Source organism: Ctenopharyngodon idella, chromosome 16 (genome assembly GCF_019924925.1).
Source record: "Ctenopharyngodon idella isolate HZGC_01 chromosome 16, HZGC01, whole genome shotgun sequence".
Taxonomy (NCBI): Eukaryota; Metazoa; Chordata; class Actinopteri; order Cypriniformes; family Xenocyprididae; genus Ctenopharyngodon; species Ctenopharyngodon idella.
Genome location: NC_067235.1, coordinates 15,119,729 through 15,144,721, shown reverse-complemented (window position 1 = coordinate 15,144,721; position 24,993 = coordinate 15,119,729). Strand labels below are relative to the sequence as shown.

At 36.2% G+C, this 24,993-nt stretch overlaps 4 protein-coding genes across 7 annotated transcripts in view; 1 reads left to right on the top strand and 3 right to left on the bottom strand.

Annotated features, from left to right (window-relative positions):
- Nucleotides 1-626, bottom strand: part of ephb6 (eph receptor B6) — a 61,770-nt gene extending 61,144 nt beyond the window's left edge. The window contains exon 1 of the mRNA XM_051864456.1: nucleotides 495-626. Coding sequence (XP_051720416.1) covers nucleotides 495-558 — 64 coding nt within the window. The 5' untranslated portion in view covers nucleotides 559-626. The remainder of the gene's footprint in view (nucleotides 1-494) is intronic.
- The window catches only part of il11a (interleukin 11a), a 134,364-nt gene that overhangs the window by 54,349 nt on the left and 55,022 nt on the right, over nucleotides 1-24,993 (top strand). The window lies entirely within an intron of this gene.
- Nucleotides 4,482-16,824, bottom strand: slc2a3b (solute carrier family 2 member 3b). 4 transcript variants are annotated; one of them, XM_051864470.1, is made up of 13 exons: nucleotides 16,367-16,824; nucleotides 16,112-16,260; nucleotides 15,168-15,308; nucleotides 10,696-10,797; nucleotides 10,446-10,606; nucleotides 10,106-10,346; nucleotides 8,726-8,888; nucleotides 8,373-8,560; nucleotides 6,908-7,012; nucleotides 6,622-6,723; nucleotides 6,356-6,412; nucleotides 6,038-6,238; nucleotides 4,482-5,947 (listed from the first exon to the last, which is right to left on the bottom strand). In XM_051864470.1, exons 3-13 carry the CDS (start codon nucleotides 15,189-15,191, stop codon nucleotides 5,690-5,692), a joined length of 1,602 nt encoding a protein of 533 aa, XP_051720430.1. In that variant the 5' UTR covers nucleotides 15,192-15,308; nucleotides 16,112-16,260; nucleotides 16,367-16,824; the 3' UTR covers nucleotides 4,482-5,689. The 4 variants fall into 4 exon arrangements, with proteins under 4 accessions (XP_051720430.1, XP_051720429.1, XP_051720427.1 ...); XM_051864469.1 differs by having other exon boundaries at nucleotides 16,116-16,260; nucleotides 16,367-16,823; XM_051864467.1 differs by having other exon boundaries at nucleotides 16,112-16,426.
- LOC127496751 (cytochrome c oxidase subunit 6B1) lies at nucleotides 18,314-23,677 on the bottom strand. Its single transcript, XM_051864498.1, has 4 exons — nucleotides 23,553-23,677; nucleotides 22,927-23,053; nucleotides 22,353-22,453; nucleotides 18,314-18,615 (listed from the first exon to the last, which is right to left on the bottom strand). Exons 2-4 carry the CDS (start codon nucleotides 23,030-23,032, stop codon nucleotides 18,562-18,564), a joined length of 261 nt encoding a protein of 86 aa, XP_051720458.1. The 5' UTR covers nucleotides 23,033-23,053; nucleotides 23,553-23,677; the 3' UTR covers nucleotides 18,314-18,561.

Genomic DNA, 24,993 nt, shown 5'->3' with positions numbered 1-24,993 from the left:
ATCACAGAACTGAACAGTCTATGGGGAGAAGGAGGACCATTATAACAGCTATAATATCAGAAAAAAAGGGGCCAGAGAGTTGGGAAGGGGGGGTCGCATGGGTCAGAGAGAGACAAAGGTTACACAACAAATTATTCACCCCTCCGCTGGCTCTATTCTACACCCTTTTGTTAAGCATAAACGCAGCTTGGCAGGATCCACAGAGAGCTCTTCAATTCACAGTAACAACTCATAAACAGCCACTCATTATACAGTACAAGGGTCCGTTCAGATCTTCAGCCTCAGACTGACACAAACACATGCACTACAGCTATCACATGTGCAGATGTTGATTAGAGTGAACTGAACTAACCACAAACAGACCTACAAACTCATTCAGAGACTCATTCACATGTTGACACACACTCTGAACCAGACCGGACAGTAAGAGCCTCCAAAACGCACACACACACGGGGGGCTGAGAGCACCAGGGGGAGCAAAGGAAGTTTCATACCTTCTTCAGCTGAACTGTGCTGGACCACAAGAGAGACAGACAGAAAGATCCTCCACATTTCCATCAGAGCAACACACAAGAGAAGTCCAGAGAGGAAGAACACAGGAGAGGGAGACAGGAGGAGAGAGAGAGAGAGAGAGAGAGAGAAGGGAGGAGGAGTCTGTCTACTCGTTTTTATCTCAGATTAAAGAGAGGAGAGAAAGAGAGGGGGTGGGGGAGCAGGGAGGAGTATTTATGTATGATGATGATTATGACTGAGAAGTCACTGAGCAAAGAACAAGGAGAGAGAGAGAGATGAAGGGACCGGTAAACTGACTTTAGCTACTCAACGTGATGGAAAGCCTAAAACGAGTTCGGCTAGTTCGCAGAAAAAGTGTCTAGACACGCAGGAGACAGACGCTCTCACAGTCACATTTCGTGAAGGCTCTGGTTTGGCATGCTGATCGGGCACGGCGAGCCAGATTGGAAATATGCATCACTCAGTAAAAGAAGCTTGGAAACCTGCCTGTGTGTTTTCTTTTCTTCTCTTCTTTCAACTGCTGCTTTTTTTCCCTGGGAAAAAAAAAATACATATTTTGAATATTTTCTTTTGGCCTTGGAAATCTCTCATTTTCCACACACACATATATACATACAAAGGTTCTTCAATATAGACATAGAGGCTGTTGTATTCCTGAAGACTAGGGTTGTGCAATTGTCTCTTTGAAAACAGCGCCTTCTGGTGGACACATAGTGACTGCAGAAGACATCGGTGGTGGTGCCCTACACACCATCTATGGAAGCCCATTTCCACCACTTAAGAAAAAAATGCTTTGATAAATCATAATTATGGCATAAAAAGTCGAAATTATGACATAAAAAGTCGTAATTATGACATGCTAAGACATACGAAGTCAAATTACAAGTTATAAAAAGTAAATCATGACAATTATGATTAAATAATTAAGATACTAAATCATAATGACCGTTTACAGTCATAATTTAGACTTTTTAATGACAATTATAATTTATAAAAGCATTTTTTTTTTTTTTGTTATGTGGCAAAAATGGGCTTTCATAACGTCCTGTTATGAAATACTCCATCATGTAAATCATCACACAAGCGCATACAAACAGCCGCCTCCCTTCCTGACAGTTATTCCGCTGTTCCTCTTTGCCCCTATCTTCTCTTTTATTATAATTTACCTATATCTGACACATTTATATCTATTTTATGCCTCTATTTTATCCAGTTCTGTTGTCGGAATTGGGGTTAGCTTAAAGCCCGAGATAAGTCTCGGGCGTGAGCTTGTCCTTTAAAGGGGACCTATTATGCAAAATCCTTAAGGAGTTTGTACACAGATGTGCGTCCACGGTGTGTGTAAACTACCAGCCTATAATGGTAAAAATCCAACCAGTACTTTTTTTTATAATCCCCATTTATCATTTTCAATCTCTCAGAACACGCTGTTTGATATTTCCCCCTACTCCTACTTAAGAGTAGGGAAACCCCACCCATGACTGGTGATGATCTGCCCTGTTAGCATAGACACACCCCTGAGTGAGAAGCACAGAGTCCGCCATTTCTGTGTACTCGCTGTATAGAGATATACAATGTCTGTGCCAAAAAACATTACATTTACAAATGTTCTGTTTTTGGATGTACCAACGAACATACGAAGCTTCATAGACACTCGGCGGCCATCTTTGAAACGCCTCTCGGGCATCCAAGTGCAGCTCCTATCTCTTTGAATGGGGAAACATCAAATTCTCTAAAGCTGTTTGCCAAGCTTTAAATTAACCAATGAAATCTGTCTCATAAATTTTGTTTCTAAACGCTCGAATCATGAAAAAAAAACGGTATTTTTCAGGCTGGATCAACCTAATGCGCATGCGCAGTCCTAAATGCGCGTCTCCTGTGCCTCATTTCGGAGGCGCGCGTCTGAATGTTTCTATAGAAACCGGAGCTTCTAAGGGCCGCTGCAGTGACGCGATGACTTTACCAATCGTCGTTTGGCTCTCATTTAGAAGGCGGGACTTATTCCGCCATATTGCGCGTTGCACTTTCTCCCATTCATAATAATACGAGTGACGCGTCTTGTGTTATTTTATTATTCAAGAATGGATCGGTACAAACTGTACGTGATCCTCTCCGGAGGATACCGGTCACGGCAGAGAAAGAGAGCTCGCGCACTTTATTACAGTCCATCGGAGTTGTTTTATGGATATAAAGTTTACCAGTTTATTAAGCACCCCCGAAAAGGCATAAAGTAGGTCTGTATGTAATTTGTTTACTGTTAGTTGTAACGAGTGTTTTTGTGTAGTTCGCTTTGTATGTTAATGATAATGCAAGGGAGAGTTTATAGATAAAAGACTTTAATGCGCACTTCTTGTACTGTTTTATTCAGCTCTAATGGTGATTTTCTGGAGTGATAACGTACGCGTCATCTTTTGTGTGATGTACAATAAACTTCATAAACTCATCAGTAAAGATCTGGCCATCATTCGGACGGTTCGCTACAACAGGCTCGTACTAATAGTGGATAAAAGCAAGATGACAACATAAGATTTAAACGGAATTAAACTAAACTATACCTGTTCTGTCTCCATGCAGCATATATTCTCTGGCTCTGTAGGGATCATTTTCAGACTCCGATTCGAACTAAACACAGCTACAGAGAGTTTCTGAGATTATTAATGCGTGAGATTGTCACTGGAGCTCGGAGCATTAGCTCTTGAAGCTCCGCCCTCTTAGGGCATGAGCAGCAGCTCATTTGCATTTAAAGAGACCCACACTAAAACGGCACGTTTTTGCTCAACCCCAAAAAGTGGCGAGTTTAACATGTTATAAAAAAAATCTCTGTGGGCTATTTTGAGCTAAAACTTTACATACACACTCTGGAGACATCAGAGACTTATTTTACAAATCTTAAAAAGGGGCATAATAGGTCCCCTTTAAGGACAGAAAGCCAAATTTGTTTACCATATTTCAAAGGACAGGATGAGCAGGTGAAATGAAATGAAATGATATTTAATTGATGTTTTTTAAACATCTGTCGTTAAAAGTCTAATTAAAGTGCATACTTAAAGGTGCACCAACTTTTGGCCCTCTAGCAGTTAAAAACTATGCATTCTGCGGAAGAACATTGTTTTAGTTGTGCTTCGGCTCTGCATAACTGCGGATGAATACTGCTCAGTGCCCATAAAACATTAACCAATATATAACCAGGTTAGTTGAAAGGATCTTAAGCTGACTAGCTGAAGATGTTACTGTAGCTACACCCATTAATAGACACATAACTTACTTCCTTGAAAATAAATTCCAGGACAGCGGCGCTACAACAACCATAATGAAATCCCTCTGCAACAATGCTTTACAACTCCGTTCAAGAGCTAGCCTACATATGGCAATTTATCTGTTGAATAAAATACCTTAGCTTTTGAGTAATAAAAACGCCATCTCCGCGTCGCTTTTACATTTCAAATCCCTCATTTCTTGCCGTCTCTGACAAGAAAAAACAGTGTTGATTTTCGTTTTATTACAAGCTCTGTCGCGTCCTCTTTTTGCCAGCAGACTTTCCTATGTTCTTTTTTTAAACTGGTGATTCTCCAGAGGTTCGAGATAGCGTTCTCCATGTCAACCTTCTCCTCGTTGTGACAACTAACCACTCCCACACCACAACCCAGGTGTAAGAGCAACTTTTCTCTATTTACGTCGCTTGTGAATAACGTATGCACACAATTTTCCGCTAAACCATCCCGACAGGTCTAAAATATAAACACTTATAATAGGTTTACCATAGTTAATCAGGGAATTTATGATCAATTTTGAAAATAAATCAGAAGCTATCTCATGATTGTGGCTTACAAATGAAGCAATATCTATTAGAATATATGACACTTCTTGATGATACATGTCATGACAATGAAAAGGCCCGTTACATGACAATTATCTAAAAAATATGTACAGAGTTCCTGTGATGCAAACAGTTACAAACAAAAGTCAAATCAAATCATGAGGGAATGTTTTAATATTGTCAATCTCACAAAATATGCTTCCAAGTGCTTACAGTATTAAATATACACAAATTTAGGACACTGTGCTTGAAGCAAAAGTAAAAACATAAAAATTTCGAAACAAAATTAATTATATTTAATTATAAAAGCTATAAATAAAACAAAATATATAAATATATATAAAACATTCATAAAAAAAATCTCCATCATGCAGAGTGCAACAAAATGCAGTAATAAATGTAAACAAACCAAAATATATTCATATTTACATTGCTGAGCAATACTTTTACAGTAAACAGTCCTAATTACCCCCAAAATCAAATGGAGTCTAATTAAAAACTCAAAATATCAGATGCACATAGGTCCATGTTAAACAATAAATGTGTGCTTGTGATTGCTGGGCTGTCATGATTAACTTTCATATGATCCTGTATCAGTAGTGTTCGTACAGTCAGGTGGAGTGACAGCCGTTATGAGAAATACTTCAGGGATGAGTAACACCATTTAAACACTGATAATTCCTACCGTACCTTCAGCAAGACTTATAAAACAGTATAACCTACATAAACATCGTCACATGCTTAAATACATAACTGAACATGTACAGTGGGACTCAAACTATATTGAAAATCTAGGATTTTAAATCCAATTAAATAGTAAAATAAAGAAGAATTATTTCAGATTCTGTTTCTAGGTTCTGTTTCTAGTTTGACACTGACCATGAGAACTCCTTTGCACAAAAGACCAGATACTCATGGCACAACAAGTTGTCTAATGGATAGCAGTATTAAAGGCCATCAGAGAGTCTGATTAGTGCATAAATTAGTGCAAGTCTGATTTAAGTCTTTGGGCAATATGAGAAATTTGTTAATTAACTATTTAAATACAAGTCATAGTAATCAGTTTAATATTCCACATGATTATGGACAAGTGCTTAGTGCTCAGTAGAATACACATACAATTACACATACAACTAAACTCTATATCTTACTAAACATTCAGCAATTTATCATAATGCATCTGCAACTACATGTAACACTTATTTGCGCCATAATGACTTTAAAATTGCCAATTATAAAAAGGCTTTCAATACCATCCAAGCTAATACCTCCAAGCTATTTCCTTTATAATAATGCCCATTATTTAGCTGCATCTGTCCATTTAGGGTGTCAATCTTGTGTGTAGATTATGGGTTTTCTCTATAGGTTTGTTCCACTTTTCTCCTGTCCAGCCAGCTCAGTCATCTGAATCTTGTCTGATGATGGGGACACTGGCATAGTGACGGCACCCTCTGGGGACGTGTAGTTGGCAGCATTGGACCCTGCGACATTGGAAAATCCACTGGCAATGTCCTCAAATGTCCGGCCTTTGGTCTCGGGAACCCGGAAGTAGGTAAACAAGAAGAAGATGATGAGGAGGATGAGGAATATGATAAACACATACGGGCCGCACAGTTCCTGGAAAGGAAGCAAGGTCATAATAATGTGTTTAGTTCTTGTGTCCATGCAAAAATGTGATAGTGCTGAATTCTGAGACAAGGTTCTTACCAATAGTGGTGGGAAAGACAGTCCGACAATGAAGCTGGCGGTCCAGTTGCAGCATCCCGCCACAGCGATGGCTGCCGGACGTGGACCCTGAGCGAATAACTCTGCCACTATGAACCATGGGATAGGCCCTGGTCCCATCTCAAAACTGGCCACAAATCCTAACACTGCCAGAATGGCCACAACGCTGACTGCTGAAATTCCCTGCTTGCCGGAAATTGAATCATTTGTAAAGAGAAAAAAAAAGAGGAAGGATACACTTCAGTGAATGAATTCTAACATAGTGTAAGTTGGCATTCAATAGTAAGATCACATACTGACCGCTTCAGATGCAGTCTTGGCGATGACAGTGCTATTCTGAACAGGGTCTGCAGGGTTCTAAAGACAGAATGAATTTAAAAATTAATAAAAATGTAATGTCTCTATTCTCTAATATTTAATTTAAATAATCCCTAGTTTAATCTATCCCATTTACTTCTGAAGATCAGTAGTTTATCAGTAGGCCCATTTAATGATAATATATATTCAGTTTTATTTAATTTTATATATATATATATATATATATATATTAGTATATCAAAACTCACCACAAGTTTAAGAGAAATAGTCATGAGCAGAACACAAAAAGTCATTCCAGCCAGTCCAATCATATGAAGTGTTCTTCTCCCTGCCCTCTCCACCAGGAAGAGCTGTTGAGCAAAGCAACGGGAGCATCAACACACTGCTCTTTAGTACACCCTCACAAAAGTACTTTAACAGATATAACAAGGGCATGAAATTGCAAATGCAAGGGTGATGAAATGAATTTGACAACTGTTTACCTACAGTACAGTTCTTTTCAAATGTTTTGTGTATGTGAGTATATTAACTTACAGAGACGACAGTGAAGAGAGTGTTGACTGCACCCATTCCAATGGTGGCAATGACTGGCTCAGTGATACCGGCTTTTCGGAAGATCTCTGTCGAGTAATAAATTACCTGGAAAATGTACAGAAAATGCAGCTGTTTAACATTTAGAACAGTTCATGTCAATACTTTAAGTTGAACAGGGGAAAATATGGAAGGAAGCTTAAGAATTCAGGGTTAAAACAAACACTTATTAATCAGTATTTTTGTCTTGTTTTCCAGTAAAAATATCTGAACATTATTAAAACAAGATACATTTACTTGAGAAAATTGTGCATGACTTGTTATAGAGAATATTAAGTTTATTTTTCTTAACTCATTGGAAAATAGTTCTTCTTGATTTACGCATTAAAAAACCCCAAAAATATTTCAACCCAAATTGATATGGACATGAAATATTGATTTGAGTTGACATATTTTATTAGCTTAAAACTTCCACAAAGCAAAATAATTCCTAGCAAGTGACTTTGAGCCATGACGAACAAACCACTTCAAAAAAGTGAAAATTTAAGTGTTAATGTACTCATATCACTTTAACAAAAAAATTATTTTGTGTCCACAAAATGTTGATACAAGTTGAAACTGTTTCAAAATCTTACCTGCTTATTATGTTATAATCTATTACAATGTAAAAAACAATCGTCCTGGCAACAAGACGAACACTACAACAATATTACAATACTATAAATACTGAAGTCCTCCAATTTCATTTTCAATCAGAATAAAGTATCCTTATAACCGTGTAACTATATATCTCATAAAATATATTTTAAAAAAAAACTTAATTACCTATATATTTGAGGCATTTTAAACAAGAATAGAAGATGACAAAGAAGAAGAAAAATATATATATATATATATATAAAAATTACACACTATATTTACAAGGTACATATAGTATACAGTCAAACCAAAATTTATTCAGACACCTTGAACATTTCACTCATTAATACAGTTTATTCACTATAGTTTAAAAAAATGGTAATAAAATATGACAAGATCAGAAAAAATTAATCTTAATTATGTCAGATAACACTTAAGCAAAACATGATCAGGTCAAAGTGTCTGATTAATTTTTGGTTCCAAATTTGTATCAATTTTACTTGTAGTTCACTGTATGAAGAATTTTTGGGTATAATATGTCACAGTTTACTTTATTTTGCTATCCTCACTTAAATGAACTGCAATGTCCTGCACCCACTAGTAACATTATATCAAAAATATTAAAAATGTTTGAATAATTTTTGGTTTGACTGTATATCTTGTTTTATACTGTAGATGTTTAGTATTTTTACCCGAGAAAACCAGTCACTGCTGGCTATAAATATGTCACAGGATGAACAGGATGTGCTAATCAAAGATCATTATGTAAGCTTTTACGTAACTAGTGTGGGGAAGTGCAGGTGAAAAAGTGTGGAGTGTGGAGACTCACAGCGTTGATGCCGGACAGTTGCTGGGACAGCTGCAGGATTATGGCGATAATAATGGGCTGTCTGTAGGCGGAGTTACGGAACAGCTCCGGAATAGAAACCTTTTTCTCCATGGACATCTTCATGGCCTCTTCCTTCATCTCACGAATATCATCCTCCACATCTGAATGCCCACGAAGACGTGTCAGCACTGAGAGCAAAAGAAAGAGAGAGAACAACATAGTCAGTGCAGAAGAGTAATTACTGTACACTTCAGTTGCTCAGGCAGTGCTAAATGGTGTGTTCTGCATGCCTCCTGCTCTTTCTAGATCCAAATTTGATGCTTTTAAATTCTGAGCAGTCATAGGAGACTCACCTTTGCGTGCCTCATCCTCCTGGTTGACACTGATCAGCAGGTATCGAGGGCTCTCTGGGCAGAAGATCAGCATAACAGTCTGTAACACTGCAGGCAGGATCGTCAAAGCCAGCAATAATGGCCACAAAGACTGAGACCCCAGCAATGACTCCAGACCCAAGATCTACCATAAAAAAAATACACAAAAATTTACATTTAACTTTTTAAGTGTATATAATCAGTATGTTTCCTTTCTTCTGTACAATACAAAAGTATCAATTCTAAAGACCATAAAATACAATGAATAGGGACTGAAGTTTCAAAAAGGAACCAAAATCATCATAAAAATGGTCCAAATATCCTCTGAAGCCATACAATAACATTTAATGAGAAAAAGGATATTAATTTGTTGTTATTCACCGACATCAGTGAATGACTTCAATTCAATTTACATTCAATTCCAGTTCAATTTATGAACGAATCATTCAGACCAGTTTTGTGATGTGAACGAACTCACTGAAAATATCTCACTCAAAAGAATTATTTCTTCACAAATCTGACATCACTACTGAATGTGCAGAGAACACGTCAAGATCTTTAGGGAATAATGACTTTAATTTCATCCTGTCCCTTGCACAAAGTTATCATGTGACTTCAGAGGGCTATAGTATGGAAGCTTGTTTCCGCCACTGAATAAAAATAAAAAAGGTATAAATGCGACTTTTTATCTAGCAGTTCTGACTTTTTTTCTCACAATTGCGAGTTTATATCTCACAATTCTGGCTTTATAATACGCAATTACGAGTTATAAAGTCAGAATTTTTTGTTATAAAGTCAGAATTGTGAGATAAAACTCGCACTTCTGTAAAAAAAGTCATCTTTTTTCCTCAGAATTGGACTTTATAACTAGCCATTGCGAGTTTTTATCTCACAATTCTGAGAAAAGACGTCAGAAATTTGAGTTTACAATTGTGAGATTATAACTCGCAATTCTGACTTTAATTCTCGCAATTGTGTTTATATCTCGCAATTCTGAAATTATAACTCGCAATTGCGAGTGTATATCTTACAATTCTGAGACAAGAGATGTAAACTCACAATTGTGAGATAAAAAGTTGCAATTACCTTTTTTATTTTTTATTTAGTGGCGGAAACAAGCTTCCATACTATAGCGCACAAGTTGTATAGACCAATTTTATTATACTTTTATGGTGCTTTCGAATCTTTTTTTCAGCTTGGAGGCTTTGGTGTTATTATAATTGCATGAAAAAAAGAGAAAATTATATGGGTTAAATGAGATATGGGTTAGTAAATGATGACAGAATATGATCCCATATATTGTATATGATATACATGATCCCTATAATCTTTTATTTACATTCATCCATAGGAAAATCTAACCTGTGCAACCAGGATGCCGATGACCACCCCAAGCTGGTGAAGGGTGCCAAAAGCCCCTCGCAGTGCCGTTGGTGAAATTTCACCCACATACATGGGTGTCAGTCCTGTACAAAGACCACAGAACACACCAATCACCAGGCGGCCCACTATCATCAGCTCATAGGAGGCGGAGACTTTGGATAAGCCCATCAGGCTTCCACCAATCAGAGCCAGGATGTTGGACAGCAGCATTGATTTTCGTCTGTAAAGAGAATTTTGGAGATGAATCAAGAAAATGTTTTACATTAGATTTATGTCAAAATAAATTGTGTGATTTTGAATTTGGTCACTATTTCCTCACCTCCCAAGTTTGTCAACCAAAGCACCAACACTAAGAGACCCAACCATGCCGCCAACATTGAAAATGGAAACAGCGATACCCCAGACATTTGTGAGTGTGGTGTCCTTCATGGTCTCTCCAGTGCGCTCTAGAGTCACGTTTCGGATGAAGTTCTGCACTTTCTGATCATCAAGAGAGAGACAGACAGAAGTGAGTGATGAAATGTTGTTTTTTGAAGTCTAAAATGCTACTCACTTAATGAGACATTTACCTTATCGGGTGCGTTGATGACTCCTGTGTTGAAGCCGAACTGCAGCGAGCCGATGACGGCCGTGGACACACAGAACACCAGGTAGTGTGTCACCTGCTTCATCTGAACAAAAAGAAGGAATACACATACTGTGAGATGCAGAATCAATGACAAGAGTAGAGATGAAAGTAACAATGACCCAACAAAGTCTCAAAACTGTCCTATTTCTGAGAGCAGTCCTTAAATCTGAGAGATTTCTGTCCCTCCATAGACAGCTACGCAACTGACACTTTGACGCTTCAATAAGTTCATAAAGAGATCGTAAAAATAATCCATATGAATTGAGCGGTTTAGTCCAAATTTTCTGAAGAGAAACGCTCACTTTATATGATGAACAGATTGAATTTCGGCTTTTATTCACATATAAACATTCATTAACACACACATCTGTTGTGGTAAACGGAAACTCAAGAACCATGCGAGAACCAATGAGATTCATTCTCGTGTGTTACGCAGCACGTTTGAGCTTCCAGAAGAGGTTTGTTTTCACGCATTAAGCAGGTTCGGTTGAGCTTCTGTTCATATTCGCTGATCAATGTTTATATGTGAATAAAATATGTATTAGTTATGTAAAAAAAATTATGTAATCTCTCTATGAACTTTTTCAAGCGTCAATGTGATAGTTGTGTAGATGTCTATGGAGTGACAGAAAGCTCTCAGATTTCATCAAAAATATCTTCATATGTGTTTCAAAGATAACCGAAAGTCTTATGGGTTTGGAACGACATGAGGGTGAGTAATTAATGACAGAATTTTAATTTTTGTGTGAACTAACCCTTCAAAATTATTACTGTTTTATTCTGCTTTCTAAAGACTGATTGGAAAACCATGAGATTAGTTATTTGATTCTATTGACAACCACTATTTAGCTGTATGTTTCTTTTGTTTTTTCTTCCTCTATTTATATATACAGTAGTTTAAAAGTTAAAGTAAGGTCTATAAACCTTCAAAATTTCTGTTTGAACTTACTGAAAACAACAAATTACAAAATACAGTAATTTCTCAGAGTATGTATGAAAGTGGAACAAAAAAAAAAATCAGTTGACATAATAACTGGAATGTGTCCCTATGTGTCATTTTTTCCCCTAATCATAGTCTGGCTGCTGTGATCTTGACGTCTGTTCCTCCCACTTGTGTGAAATTAAAAGAAATAGCAACCTAAGCTAATTGTCAGCTATGTTACTTCTGTGCGGCTGCAAATAGAATAAACTTGATCAGAGATTAATGAGTTAAAATCAATCCGATTGATGGAACAAATACGTGTCAGGCACAATGAAATGGCACCCCTTAGCATCGCACTACATTTTTTTCTTGTTCGAGAAGCCGTTTCACTCGGATATGCACCACAACAGGGAAGAAAAGACTATCGCAACTTTCATTTCATGCCGACTTTTAGTTAGGGGAGTCACGAATAACAATAATCTGATGGCCGGTTCTATAGGGTGTATTGGGTGACATTTGTATTTTTATAGGTTTGTAGAGCCTTTTAGAGAGTAACTTAATATTAGTAACTAAGTCATTTGTAATGATGTTTTCCATGAAGTAATGGTAATCTGCAGAGGACTGAGTAACTTCCTCACTACTGCATGCAATATTTGGCAAATGTTCGTACAAAAACAGCGCACTGCACCTTTAAACCCGCGCACAGGAACTTCTGCGTGTGCACACCAGTCTGATGTTATGATAAAGACTTAAAAACACCCAAACATGCACACACACAAACAGCGGCTGACTCCTGGAGAAGTGACTGTGAACAAGTATATGGATGTCATCATGTGACCTGTAAGAAGCCAGAGCCATCTGTATGAGTTCATAACGAGTTCAGTTCTGCTGATAAAGTGTGATCCATCACTGCATCATTCATTTCTATCGTTCGGGACAGACCAGATCACATATTTGCACCCCCAGTCTCCCTCCCTATTCATTTATTACATCAACACATTCAATGACTCACTTAATAGATTTGTAATGACCTGCAGGGGACTTGCACACTTGGATTGGGAATTTCCATTCTTTCTGTCCGTTCTAAAACAAGTGAGAACCGGTCGGAATGCTGTTTATATTATGCTCAAGTTCGAACATGCCATCTGAACCCGGCTCTGCTCAGGCATTTCTCCTGGTCGGTCTCCTTTGCACATCTCAGTTTCTTAATTCACATGCTGTAATCCTCTCTTTTATACCAAAATTGCACAGAGATTGTCTTACACATTCCAGGATGATTCCCTTAATAAGAACTAGGATCAGAATCATTTGGGATTTGGTCCAAACACCATCCAAACAAGACAAAGCAGGTCAAACAACGTCCCACTACAGCTACTTGCATGTCATATTTCTTTAGGTGATTAATCAAATCAATTGAAAAGTAATAGAGATTATCAAAAAAATACCAAGTTAAACCTGCTAGTGCAACACATTAGCCACACACAAACATTACACAATCAGTATGTAAATCTTACTGGCAACTAAAACAAGCTTTATCTACAATAAAAACATATCACAACATTTCAAATCCACTCAGACATCCCCTGAACATTTACTACAGTTCTTGCATGGTAACAGTTTACTATATCCGTGAATATGTAGTAAGACCAAAGTAACCACAAGGGTGGCTCCCCATTAGAATTACTACAAACTATGGCACATATTATGAAAAATAGCAGCCTAAAACATATCTAGGAACTACCAACTTGCCATAAAATAAGCAGATGAGGTATATATTACACAAAAATCAGTTTCTGCATCTTATCTCTTGTGAAAAAGAAGTTCAATTAAGCATATTTTTAAGAAGAGTACTTAAGGAATTATATAATTCAGCACGAACTGAATGTAATGTTTTCAGATACTTAATTGGATGTTAGCTGCAATTAGATTAAAATGTATTATAGTTTAAATTTATATTAAATGCAATAGGCTGAACTTAACGGGGCTTTTCTGACTCACTTAAGGACTTAAGTATCTTTATACGTCATAAGTTGAAGTTAAAATGTGCTGCTGAATGTACTGACAAGCATTTACAGTAAACTAAAATTTACTTTAATGTCATTTCTATTGAAACTTGTATGTTAGTCAACAGATCCAAATAAATGTACTTTTTAAAGCATGACAAAAGATGATTAAAACAATGATTAAAAGTATTAAGGGCTGGTTTCACAGACAGGGCTTAGCCTAAGCCAGGATTAAGCCTTAGTTCAATTAGGATATTTAAGTAGCTTTTATAAAAGTACACTAGAAAAAAACATTACTGGTGTGCATCTTGAGACAAAACAATGACACTGACATATGTTAAGATATCTCAGTGCAAGTTGCTTTCAGTTAAAACAGCTCAAACATGCATTTTAGTCTGGGACTAGCTTAAGCCTCATCTGTGGAAACCGGGGGTGAAAGTACTAAAAGTGTACTTAAGTGTGTTAGGGTTTGGTTTAGGGATAGTTGCATGTAATTATGCAAAATTTATAGTTATTACTATAGTAACATGTAACAAGGACACTGTAAAATAAAGTGTTCTCACTTTAAGTATACTTAAAGGAACACTCCACTTTTTTTGAAAATAGGCTCATTTTCCAACTCCCCTAGAGTTAAACAGTTGAGTTTTACCGTTTTCGAATCCATTCAGCCAATCTCCGGGTCTGGTGGTATTTTCTAGGCTGATATGGCTAGGAACTATACTCTTATTCCGGCGTAATAATCAAGGAACTTTGCTGCCGTACCATGGGTACGCAATGATATTACGCAGCACCTGTGACCCCCTGCTTGCACAGGGAGTGTGCCTTGCAACCATGGAGACATTTGTGAGAGACGCTGCGTAATATCATTGCGCCTGCTGCAGCCATGGTACGGCAGCAAAGTTCTTTGATTATTACGCTGGAATAAGAGTGTAGTTCCTAGCCACATCGGCCTAGAAAATAGCAACTTTTCATTTTCCATCAGTCTTAGTACACGATGTAACTACAGAAGAGTCAAGTTTTAAATAGGAAAAATATCGAAACTCTTTGGTCATTTCTGAGAGAGATGCTAATGGTCTAATCAGATTCAATGAACTATGCTAAGCTATGCTAAAAGTGGTACCGCCAGACCCGGAGATCGGCTGAATGGATTCGAAAACGGTAAAACTCAACTGTTTAACTCTAGGGGAATTGGAAAATGAGCCTATTTTCAAAAAAAAAAAAAAAAAGTGGAATGTTCCTTTAAGTGGGCATTTAGTTAATGTTCTGCAAGTACAGTTTTTTTTAAATATACTTTTAAGATTCGGAATAAAATAAGTGCAATACACTTAGGGCACACTTCTTTCATAAGGGATGTATAAAAATGGTTAAAAATGGTACATTTCATAGGGGTTATGGTGATGGTAAAGCCTTTTCTTATTAACCATAAAGAAGAAAACTAAACATCACAACTTGTTCTGTATATAGTGAGTGACAGAGAAAATCCTCTACCTTACTGTCTTTCATCTTCTCCATTCTGCTCTTTGTTGCGAAAGCCAGTTATTGTAACTGAGACAGAGGTTTTGTTCTTCCTCTTCTTGCAGTGAAACCAAACTTATTTGGTTAAGCACAAATCTGGCTTTGGAAAAGGCTCTAGAGTGGAAAAAAAAAGAAGTATATGAACAATTGTTTTCAGTAACATGAAGGAATGAAAAAACTTTTATGTCTTCTTTAAGAAAAACCACAAAAAATGATGATTTCCTTCAACGGATGTATGCTGAGTTGAGATGTCAGTTGAGCATTAGTATTGTGCAACGCAAATTGCAAAGCCTAAATGTGGAAGTCAAATATAAGAGGCATCTCTGTCAGCTCAAGATCTTCCCTCTCTATATCGCTCAAATGTGGTTTTATTGGTTAACTCACTTTTTAATGACTTTCCTGTACTCTGACATTTTAAACATTCTACCAGTGAATAAAACCAATCTTGCTTTAGTTTATAAAAGCTTCACGCAGTTTCTTGATTAAAGACAAATCTGCTGGTTATGCACATAGTCTTAAGTTATAGCTGCATTTATGCATCAAAAGTTTCATACAAACACAGTATTACATTTTATTTGATTATTATATCAATAAAACTTGTTTTCATTATTGTAAAAATAAATCCTTATTTAATTCCCTTGTCACAGGCTAATTTCTGTCATTTCAGTTAAAACGTTTATCTATTTTCTTCATCAGTAATAAAATTGAAAGTGTTCAAAAAAAAAAAAAAGTACAATACATTTTACTGCATGGTTATTTTAATAACGATTTAAGGCAACAATTAAACAATTTTAACATTTTAAATAACGTTTAGATACTTATGAAGCAATATTTTGTTCAATATTGTTATAAAAGATCATTCCAATGTTAATTATAGTATGTTATATTTGTATGTAATAATCTAAAATAATATTTACCTACGTTTATGTTTGCAGAACTCGTGCGTCGATCAGGTAGTTGCTGGTGTGTGATGAAACACTCTCGCGCTCGTGGGTTTTATGGAGAGCGAGACACGAGCACAAGCACGTTGCACTTTTTTGTCGTCACAGCCATGCTCCCCCTGTTTCTGTAATATTTGAGTCACAGGATTAAACGAGAACTTTTTAAGTCATTCACGTAACCTCCTTTCTTAGGAAATGGCCGTGTCTCAAAACAAAACCAGAACAGCCTACCTAGACAGCATCAGAGCATCATAGGCGCGAGCAGTTCGCCTGCTCTCGGAACGCGCCTGACGTCAAGAACTCTATCTAGACAGGCAGCTTATGAGATTTTGGGACCTGCCTCTATTTTATGTCCTTATTTGGTTACTCGACAGTAGACTGGACGTGAATCGCGCCTCTGTTCATCTCGCGCAGCATCCCACCAGAAAAAAGCTGCTGGCTTACAATAAAACCGTTATTGTTGTCATGTGAGAGGTTCTGTGAGAAAATTACGTCTTTTTTGTTTGTAAACAAGTAGTCCTCTCTTCCGAGATTGGACAATTTGCGGGGTTTTCTGGCACTTCATACAAGTGTGTGATCTAGTGATAACAATTTCGTTGCCTACGCTCATATAGCTGTCATTTGTTCAGTGAAACTGTCCATTACAAATTATCTGGCAGTGTAGATATAGTAGGAAATGACATGAAAGTGTAATTTCTACAATGTAATAATGCATAGCCTAATAATAACTAACACACAAACACATACATAACGCTAGACTAGTTGACTGTGTTTTTAAGACAGTCAAACAGGAACTTGCTGAAGGAAACACATTTTGAGAACTGAGATCACACTGTGGTCTTTTTTTCTTTTAGCATAAACTAACTCTGGATCCTTCGAGACAAATTCTCTATGAGCCCGACATTTTTAATCATTTGTTAAAAAACTTATACCTGAAGGGTGCCAATTTATCATTATCCCTACAGCATCACAGACGAGTTTTTACATGCTTCAGTTATGTACCAAATCTGTCGCCGACATGAACACGAACAGACTTGTACAAATGTTGTATAAAGGAAAATATTTAGATAACGTATTAAAATATGCATTGATGTTATTTACGGGACATAATAAAAGCAGTTTATCAGAATTAAACTAAAGTGAAGAAGTCTGAAACTAATTCGAAGCAGCTTATGTAAATTAAAATCAAAACCTACAGTAGCAAACAAAAAAGGGCAGAAAAGTTACCCAAATGTATGTATATATGTGTGTGTATATATATATTATATATATATATAACATTTGATCATCATCACACACACACATAATTAAACTTATATTCTATTCAGGGCGACCAAGACAATTATTATTGCAAAAATTACTGCATTGTGAACATGAAGACTTAAGTTTATCTTGATTGATACACTTCCTGTGTGTCCTTTTGCCCTCATGGTTTGCATCAGATATTAAAAAGATATAGAAATAGAGGAATTTCTAGGCATTCTGTGCAATTGGTACATTGTCACTGCTATTACTACATTTGATCAGTCTTAGCAATGGTTTCCGCCACAGTAAGAACCTAATTCATGCTACTTTACCGCCATCTGCTGTTTTAAAAGCCAAGAGCATGATCACTTCAAGCAATAGGATTAAACTGAGCCAATAATGCGGGGTAACGGCTAATATAGAACCTCCTGATTTCATGAAACCTGATCCTGTCTGTTCAAACTGAATTTGGCTTTTGTGTCATTGCTTTAAGTCTATATGGTTAATTAAATAAGGCATGTAGAAAGAACAGAGTTCACCTTGATCATCAACTATTTGCAAACTTAACATTTTGTGCAATCTGACATCTAATATATACATTTTTTTTTTATTTTAAACATCAATACAGAGGTCTTCAACCCTGCTCCTGGGGACACACTGTCCTGCAAAGTTTACTTCTAACCTACTTCAGCACACCTGCCTGTGTGTTTTCAAGTGATCCTGAAGAGCTTGATTAGCTGCTTCTGGTGTTTGGAATTAAACTCTGCAGGGCAGTGGGTCCCCAGGAGCAGGGCTGAAGACCCTAATATAGCAGATATTCTTTAACTCCACACCTCACAAAAGGTGGTTAATAGAATGTTTGATTTAGAAAAACTCAGTACAAACTATAATTTGTTTGCACTTTATTTAAAAAAAAAAAAAAAACCATTGAAATCAATTCAAATTGTGCGTTTTATTTTGTAAATTGCAACAGTAAGATGTAGTGACACAAAGCGTGATGCTAATGTAGGACCTCAAAATGCTAAAGGTCAAAAGGTCACATGATTCCAAGTTGCACTCTGAATGACCTTTCATCCTCCAGCGGGCAAACCAATAACTAAGACAACATCAAAATTGGATAATTATTATGAGGTACTCTACAAAATGTTGGGAGTCCATGAATTGAAGGTAACAGAGACCATTTAGATCTTTCCAGGGAAGCTTCCATCCTCAATCTGTCCATCCCATTTCTCCACCTGAAGGAAGGAAAGAACAAAGACAAGAACACATTGTATTTCAAACATAATTCACACATCTTATCATACTTCGCTTGTGTCCTGTTCATAAAAGTGAAGGAAAGGGAAGGGAAAGAGCAATTACATCAGGTTACATATTAAAAAAAATCGTTGACTTAAAACATCCTCACTAAAATTTCAGGATTTTGTGACTTCAGAAAGTGTACTATATAATACTCCATTTAAAGGTGCAGTAGGAGATCTGGGAAATGCTAATGTTAGCCCGCTAGCATCGAAAGCAATGAGATCCCACCCTCCCTGCAAATCGCCATCCAAAGCCGCCACACCTCCAAAACACATGAACGCACACATACACACAGCTGCTCTCGGCAAAGCGTCACAAGAGACGGTGTTAAACTACCTCATGTCTCAAAGCACATAACATTACAATAATAATGAACATAAACAACTTAGAAACTTTGCACGTGACTGAGGTCTGTCTGTATAAACTCTGCATAGCATGAAACGCACTGATTACGTATCATGTCTGCGAACAGGGTGCGCGAGGGTATGTAAAAACATATGCTTACAGGCAGGTAGAACATTATATTTGGCCTAAACAAAATAATATAAAAATTGGATGAACATTTTATGGTTCTTCGACTTCCACAGACGATATACATTTAGACCATTTAACAGTGATTGCTATCAGGATATGAGGAGACTTTCAACCAGTATAACAAAAAAATGTTTCTGTAAAAATGTCTCTTATTGCACCTTTAAGTGTTCTTTACTTAAACCAAGTTGCTTATCTACACTAACATTTTTAACAGGGGACATTTTGTTATGATGATCAGGATGGGAAACTCCCGCTGCCAATAATTGGTATATACCTGTTTGTTTTTAACTGATTTATTCAGGTAGCAAATACTGAAAAAGTTCAAACGAACGAGATGCTTCTAAGATGTTATAGCTAAAAAGGCATGGAAACAGCCCAACAGTCACACTAGTTTCAACATTCAATTCTGGCTGCAGTCCAGGACTACTAGTTATCTGAAAGTCAGGCAGCATGACACCCAATTCTAGGGAAATAAAAAAAAAGAAGAAAAAAAAATGTTTTTCTTCTTTTTTTTTATTTCCCCAGAATTTTCTCTTTTTTTTATTCAGGAGAATAGAGAACTCTTTGTGCAAGGTTTCACCCTAACCATGCTCAAATCTTTCTTCATCAAAATTTTGATGACTAATGAAAGGAGATGGTCCTCACTGCAGAACATGAGATCCAGGGTTCACTGGATCTAGATCAAACTCCTCCCATTTTACATATCCCTAAACCTACCCGTCTCTGCCACTTGGATCTAAACTTACCCATCTCCACCCCCTGGATCTGGATCCAACTCCTCGCACTTTACATATCCCTTACCCTACCCGTCTCCGCCCCCTGGATCTCGTGTGTTCTGCAGTGAGGGGCTACTGAATGAAAGTCTGCAGAGATTGCCAGCCTTAATCTAGTTAATGAAATACCAAAACTGCTGGATGGATTTCCAGTAACACTGATGTTTGCAAACATGGCCAGCAGCTTATAAGAATTCTTACACTAGTGCCAACTCCCCAAAGTATGCTGTTACACAGCCACATTTTGAAAGGGTATAAACAGAATGAGTCTTCTTGTACATCCAAAGAGACAATCTTTACCATGTTTATGTATTTATTAAAAAAAAAAAAAAAAAAAAAAAAAAAAAAAAAAAAGGCTAATAGCCACACTTGAAAGATTGTGTATTAGAGCAATAGACAATTTTGTGGAGGCTTTTTGGCACTACCTTCACACGTTGCTTGCATACTATTTCAGAAAGTGATTAAGAAAATAGACCTGAACGACTATTCAGGCTCTATTCGAGCAAAGAGAAAATACGGATGAAGATTTTAAATGGAAGACAGTCAATATATTTGCTTATGATTCAAGTCAAATTTATATGTCAATTTTTCGTGAGAAGTGCTCCTGTGTGTATAAGCACGAATAATCCACAATCTAATTAGACTCATTGTTACAAAAGATTTCTATTTCAAATAAATGCTGTTCTTATGAACTTTCCATTCAAAGAATCATGTAAACGCACGGTTTAAACAAAAATATTAAGCTGCAAAACTAATAAGAACAGAATGTTTTAAAACCAAAAACAGTCATTTTTAAATTTTAATAATTTACAGTATTACAGTTATACGGTATATTACACCAATTAATGCAGCCTTGTGCAGAAAAATCTTCTTTCCAAAACATTAACAATGAATGGTAGTGCAATTTAAGTGTAGGAGAAAACAGTAGCGGAATTAACATTAAGTGTGCATCTTACGCACAGAAACCATTGGCACATGCCGCTATGCTTAGGGGCACATCCGGTTTTCATTGGTATGTGTCAGCAGATAGTGGCATGTGCAGCTGACAATTTTGCAGAACATGGTGCCGTATGTTGAGGCACCTCCAGTAGTGACTGACAGTCAAATTAAACAGATATACTGATGTAATTGTGCCACAAAATCCTAAATAGCCTAATTTAGTGATTTAAAAAAAAAAAAAAAAAAAAAAAAAAAAAAAAAATAGTAGCAATTAAACGCGTTTACAAATAGGTCATATTTTTCAAACACGTAGTCAATTTGTGGCACATTTGTATTTATGTAATACCAGTGCTACTGTATGTTGATGATGCAATTCGAGGAAACACACGAAATAAATCTATAATTGGTCACTACGAATACCGCATTAACATTCACATCCATTACTGTAAACCTTTATTTTTGCATGATGCTGCAGGCACGCCGGTAGGTGTCAGTACAAGTAAGTGTAACATTGGCCAGCACGAGATAAACCAAAACTTACGACAGTTGAGGAAGATCCACGGGTGGTGTTTTTGTTATTTGTGAGTTAGATGGTAGCAAAAACAAAAAACGTAATCAGAGTCTGATACTGATCAAAATAAATTTAGATATAAATTAATTTGTGGTTAGTGGTTCTCATCTATGGCTTTAATATTTCACAAATAAGTTTATGGAATTACGTCATAAGAAATAAAAGCGGTTTTAACAATGTGAACATGCTTTCCTTCTGGAGATGCCTAAATGTTTTGATAAAGTATTTGACTTGCTGTAATATAATAATTTAATATAATATCTACAGACCTACATTACTCTGCATTGTGAAGAGCCGGTGTCAAGGTCCAGCACACTTCTGAATGGTTGGTGCCAGTTTTCATAATGCATTTCAAAATGGTAGATGTCACTTTGTGCCATTTTCTCTTATTGTAGTTTACAATATGAAATACCTGATTGGTAAGTGTCCATTTGTGATGGCACACCCCTGCTGGTTTCACTTTTTTAGTTGTGGCCACCTATGTAAATAGTGTCTATAATCTTTTATAATTCCAAATGACACAGCTGAACTGTCAATCCTATGCAAATAGAAAAAAAATGTGTTGAATTATCAAAACAATATGCATCTAAATACACTGTATAAAAAATAATAATAAAAAAATATAATTATATATATATATATATATATATATATATATATAAAACAAAGAAAAACTATTAATAAAAATGAATAGTAAAAACAGAGGGCTTAGTGATGTCAGCGAAAAGGGAAATTTCAGAGGTAGAGCGATTTATTTTAATGAGACGCACACTGATAAATGTGCATTACATAAATGGCTCAATGTGGATTTTATGTTGACTACAGTGTTATAACTTAGTTATTCAGACAGACTCACCCAGCTCATTGGACACAGGCTCTTGTACACTCTCTGATACCATTCGCAGGGAGAAGTTTCCTGCCCTTTGCTTGACAAAACCTTATTACACCTGTGGAAGTCTGAGAGAAAGAAACAACATTAAGTAATCTGCACTGAAATCAGCCAGAAATAGTCCGTAGTCTACAACCCTGACATCCACCACGTGTCATTCAATTCATATAGTGTTTTGATAAGGTCAAACAATTAATAGATTCACTATAGCTTATGTCTTCAGAGGTTTGTTGCAACTTGGCACTGGACTAACTCAAGCAGAGACACAGGAACAAGAGATTTACTACAAACAACCCAGCTTGATGTGACCTTGAACAAAACAGGCTGCAGAGAACTATTTGTGAAATCAGTATACTATTAACAATCACGCACCTAAGCCTCATATTCTTACTGATGTTTTTGTACAGGCCCGTGTGTAAAACACACTTCTCTCTTTCATAAATGATGCATTCGGTTATAGATTAGCTGTCCAAAGTTTGAAAGCACTTGTCATTATTTTCTGTACAAATATGGATCGTATAATAATTTCTACTGTACTTACCAAGGTAATTTTGGAAACAGTTTCTTGTCTGATTAGTGTTTGGAAAACGGGCATCGAATGGAGCCGTTCTGTAGTTCTTGATCTTGTCCTCAATAACATCAGCCATCTTCAGTCAAAGATAATAGGTCTGCGTGACATAAACATTCACAGATCAACAACATTACCAAAGTACTCAACTTAAAGTACACCATCGAGCTGTTAAAATGTCGTAGCTGGACAGCGTAATAAAACATTTGAGAGTGATATTCACAGACACAGTTTGAAGTGACGCCAGCCACAGTCTCATCATACGAGGCCTAAAACGTACTTGTGATACTTTAAACGAGCTCTTTAAAATTTCAAGTAATTTTAAGCAATAGTGAAATTGTAAACGCGTAAAATATGTTTAAAATAGGCTGAAAACAGCAGATATATTCACTCAAGTAACATAACCTTGGTGTAACCGGCTTATAGTAGCCCGCTTGCTAGCTCGCTAACTAACTCAAATGAACCGTTCTCGTAAACCGCCAGTTGATATTTCATGAATTTTACAATAGAGTAAAAGTAAAGCGTTTCAACAAAACTTACACAAGATAAACAATTTCAAGACAACTTGGACTAAACAAATATAAATATTAAGGGCCTACCTTTTGCTATGCCCTTATCGTAACGTCCTCTCGAAAGACTTTCTAAGCGCACTGAATTGTGGGAAATCAAAATATGTGGGGGGAGCATAAGGATGAGGCAAGGCGGGGCTTACGAGACCAATATTAGTACTTTAGTAGGCCTATTTATTATTATTTACACACTTCATTTATGTACGTTCCTCTTGTGTTTATTCTAGTCTTCAGATGTAATATGAAGCAAATAAATTAATAATAGTATTATACAACGATAATAGGCTATAAAATAATGTGTCAGTAATTTTAATAAAATAATAATCGCAATATACAATATAAAATACTATATTAAAAAAATGTAAAAAAAAAAAAAAAAAAAAAAAAAAAGAAATTAACGAACAACTGAAATCACGGATGTGACTTGCTGCAGAAAGTGTCCGCCAATGTCCTGGTTCAAATTGGAACATGATGAGAATAGGGGCTACGGGTAATTCATAAAGTGGAAAAAGGCCTTCAGCATATAATGGTTAACGTTATGTTCAGAACCTTTCCATCTCTGTAAAGAATGTTTATTTTAGCATTTATTTTTGGAACAGGCCTAAATCCATTGTCTGGAGCAGGATATTAATTTATTTCTGTATATTTTTATTTTTTGTGTTGTAGTTGTGTATACAATAGAGCATATTTGCTCTATTATTTTCTGACAAATGTAATAGTATTGTTTATTGCGGTTTTAGCCAGATATGTATACACACACACACACACACACACGTACATACATATATATATATATATATATATGAAGACTTCAGATGCAAAAGCCTCTAAGTGCCATCTGAAATTTTCTTCTAAAATGAGCATTTTTATCAAGCTTGTATGTTTATGTTCAGTTATTTCACTTTAAAGGCAATGAAAAGGACCTATTAATTGCCATTAAAGTGAAATTACTGAACCTAAACATACAAGCTTGATAAAAACGCTAATTTTAGAAGAAAATTTCAGATGGCACTTAGCGGCTTTTGCATCTGAAGTCTTCATATATATATATATATATATACAGTCAAAACAGAAATTATTCAGACGTTTTTGATATTTTTGGTATATTTTTACAGGACACTATAGTTCATTTATGTAAGTGAGGATAGCAAAATAAAGTAAACTGACATATTATACCCAAAAATTCTTCATACAGTGAACTACAAGTAAAATTGATAAAAATTTGGAACCAAAAATTATTCACTTTGACCTGACCATGTTTTTCTTAAGTGTTATCTGACATAGTTAAGATTATTTTTTTCTGACACAGTTTAACTCTGAGATCTTGTCATATTTTATTACCATTTTTTTAAACTATAGTGAATAAACTGTATTAATGAATGAAATGTTCAAGGTGTCTGAATAAATTTTGGTTTGACTGTGTATATATGTAACCCCTCTACCCAGGTCCTACTCGCCCCGCTCTGCACGG

Bases quoted from the DNA above. Each gene is read 5' to 3' on its own strand.
- slc2a3b (XM_051864470.1), bottom strand. From the start codon at position 15,191: ATGGAGAAGATGAAAGACAGTAAG. The intron at 8,889-10,105 runs GTTAGATTTTCC...TTTTTATGGTAG, and splicing joins TCGGCATCCTGGTTGCACAG to ATCTTGGGTCTGGAGTCATT. The intron at 6,413-6,621 runs GTGAGTTTTGAT...TTCTGTCTTTAG, and splicing joins CTATTTCTCTTAAACTTGTG to AACCCTGCAGACCCTGTTCA.
- LOC127496751 (XM_051864498.1), bottom strand. From the start codon at position 23,032: ATGGCTGATGTTATTGAGGACAAGATCAAGAACTACAGAACGGCTCCA. The intron at 22,454-22,926 runs GTAAGTACAGTA...TCTTTCTCTCAG, and splicing joins CTGTTTCCAAAATTACCTTG to ACTTCCACAGGTGTAATAAG. The intron at 18,616-22,352 runs GTGAGTCTGTCT...TCCTTCCTTCAG, and splicing joins GCCTGTGTCCAATGAGCTGG to GTGGAGAAATGGGATGGACA.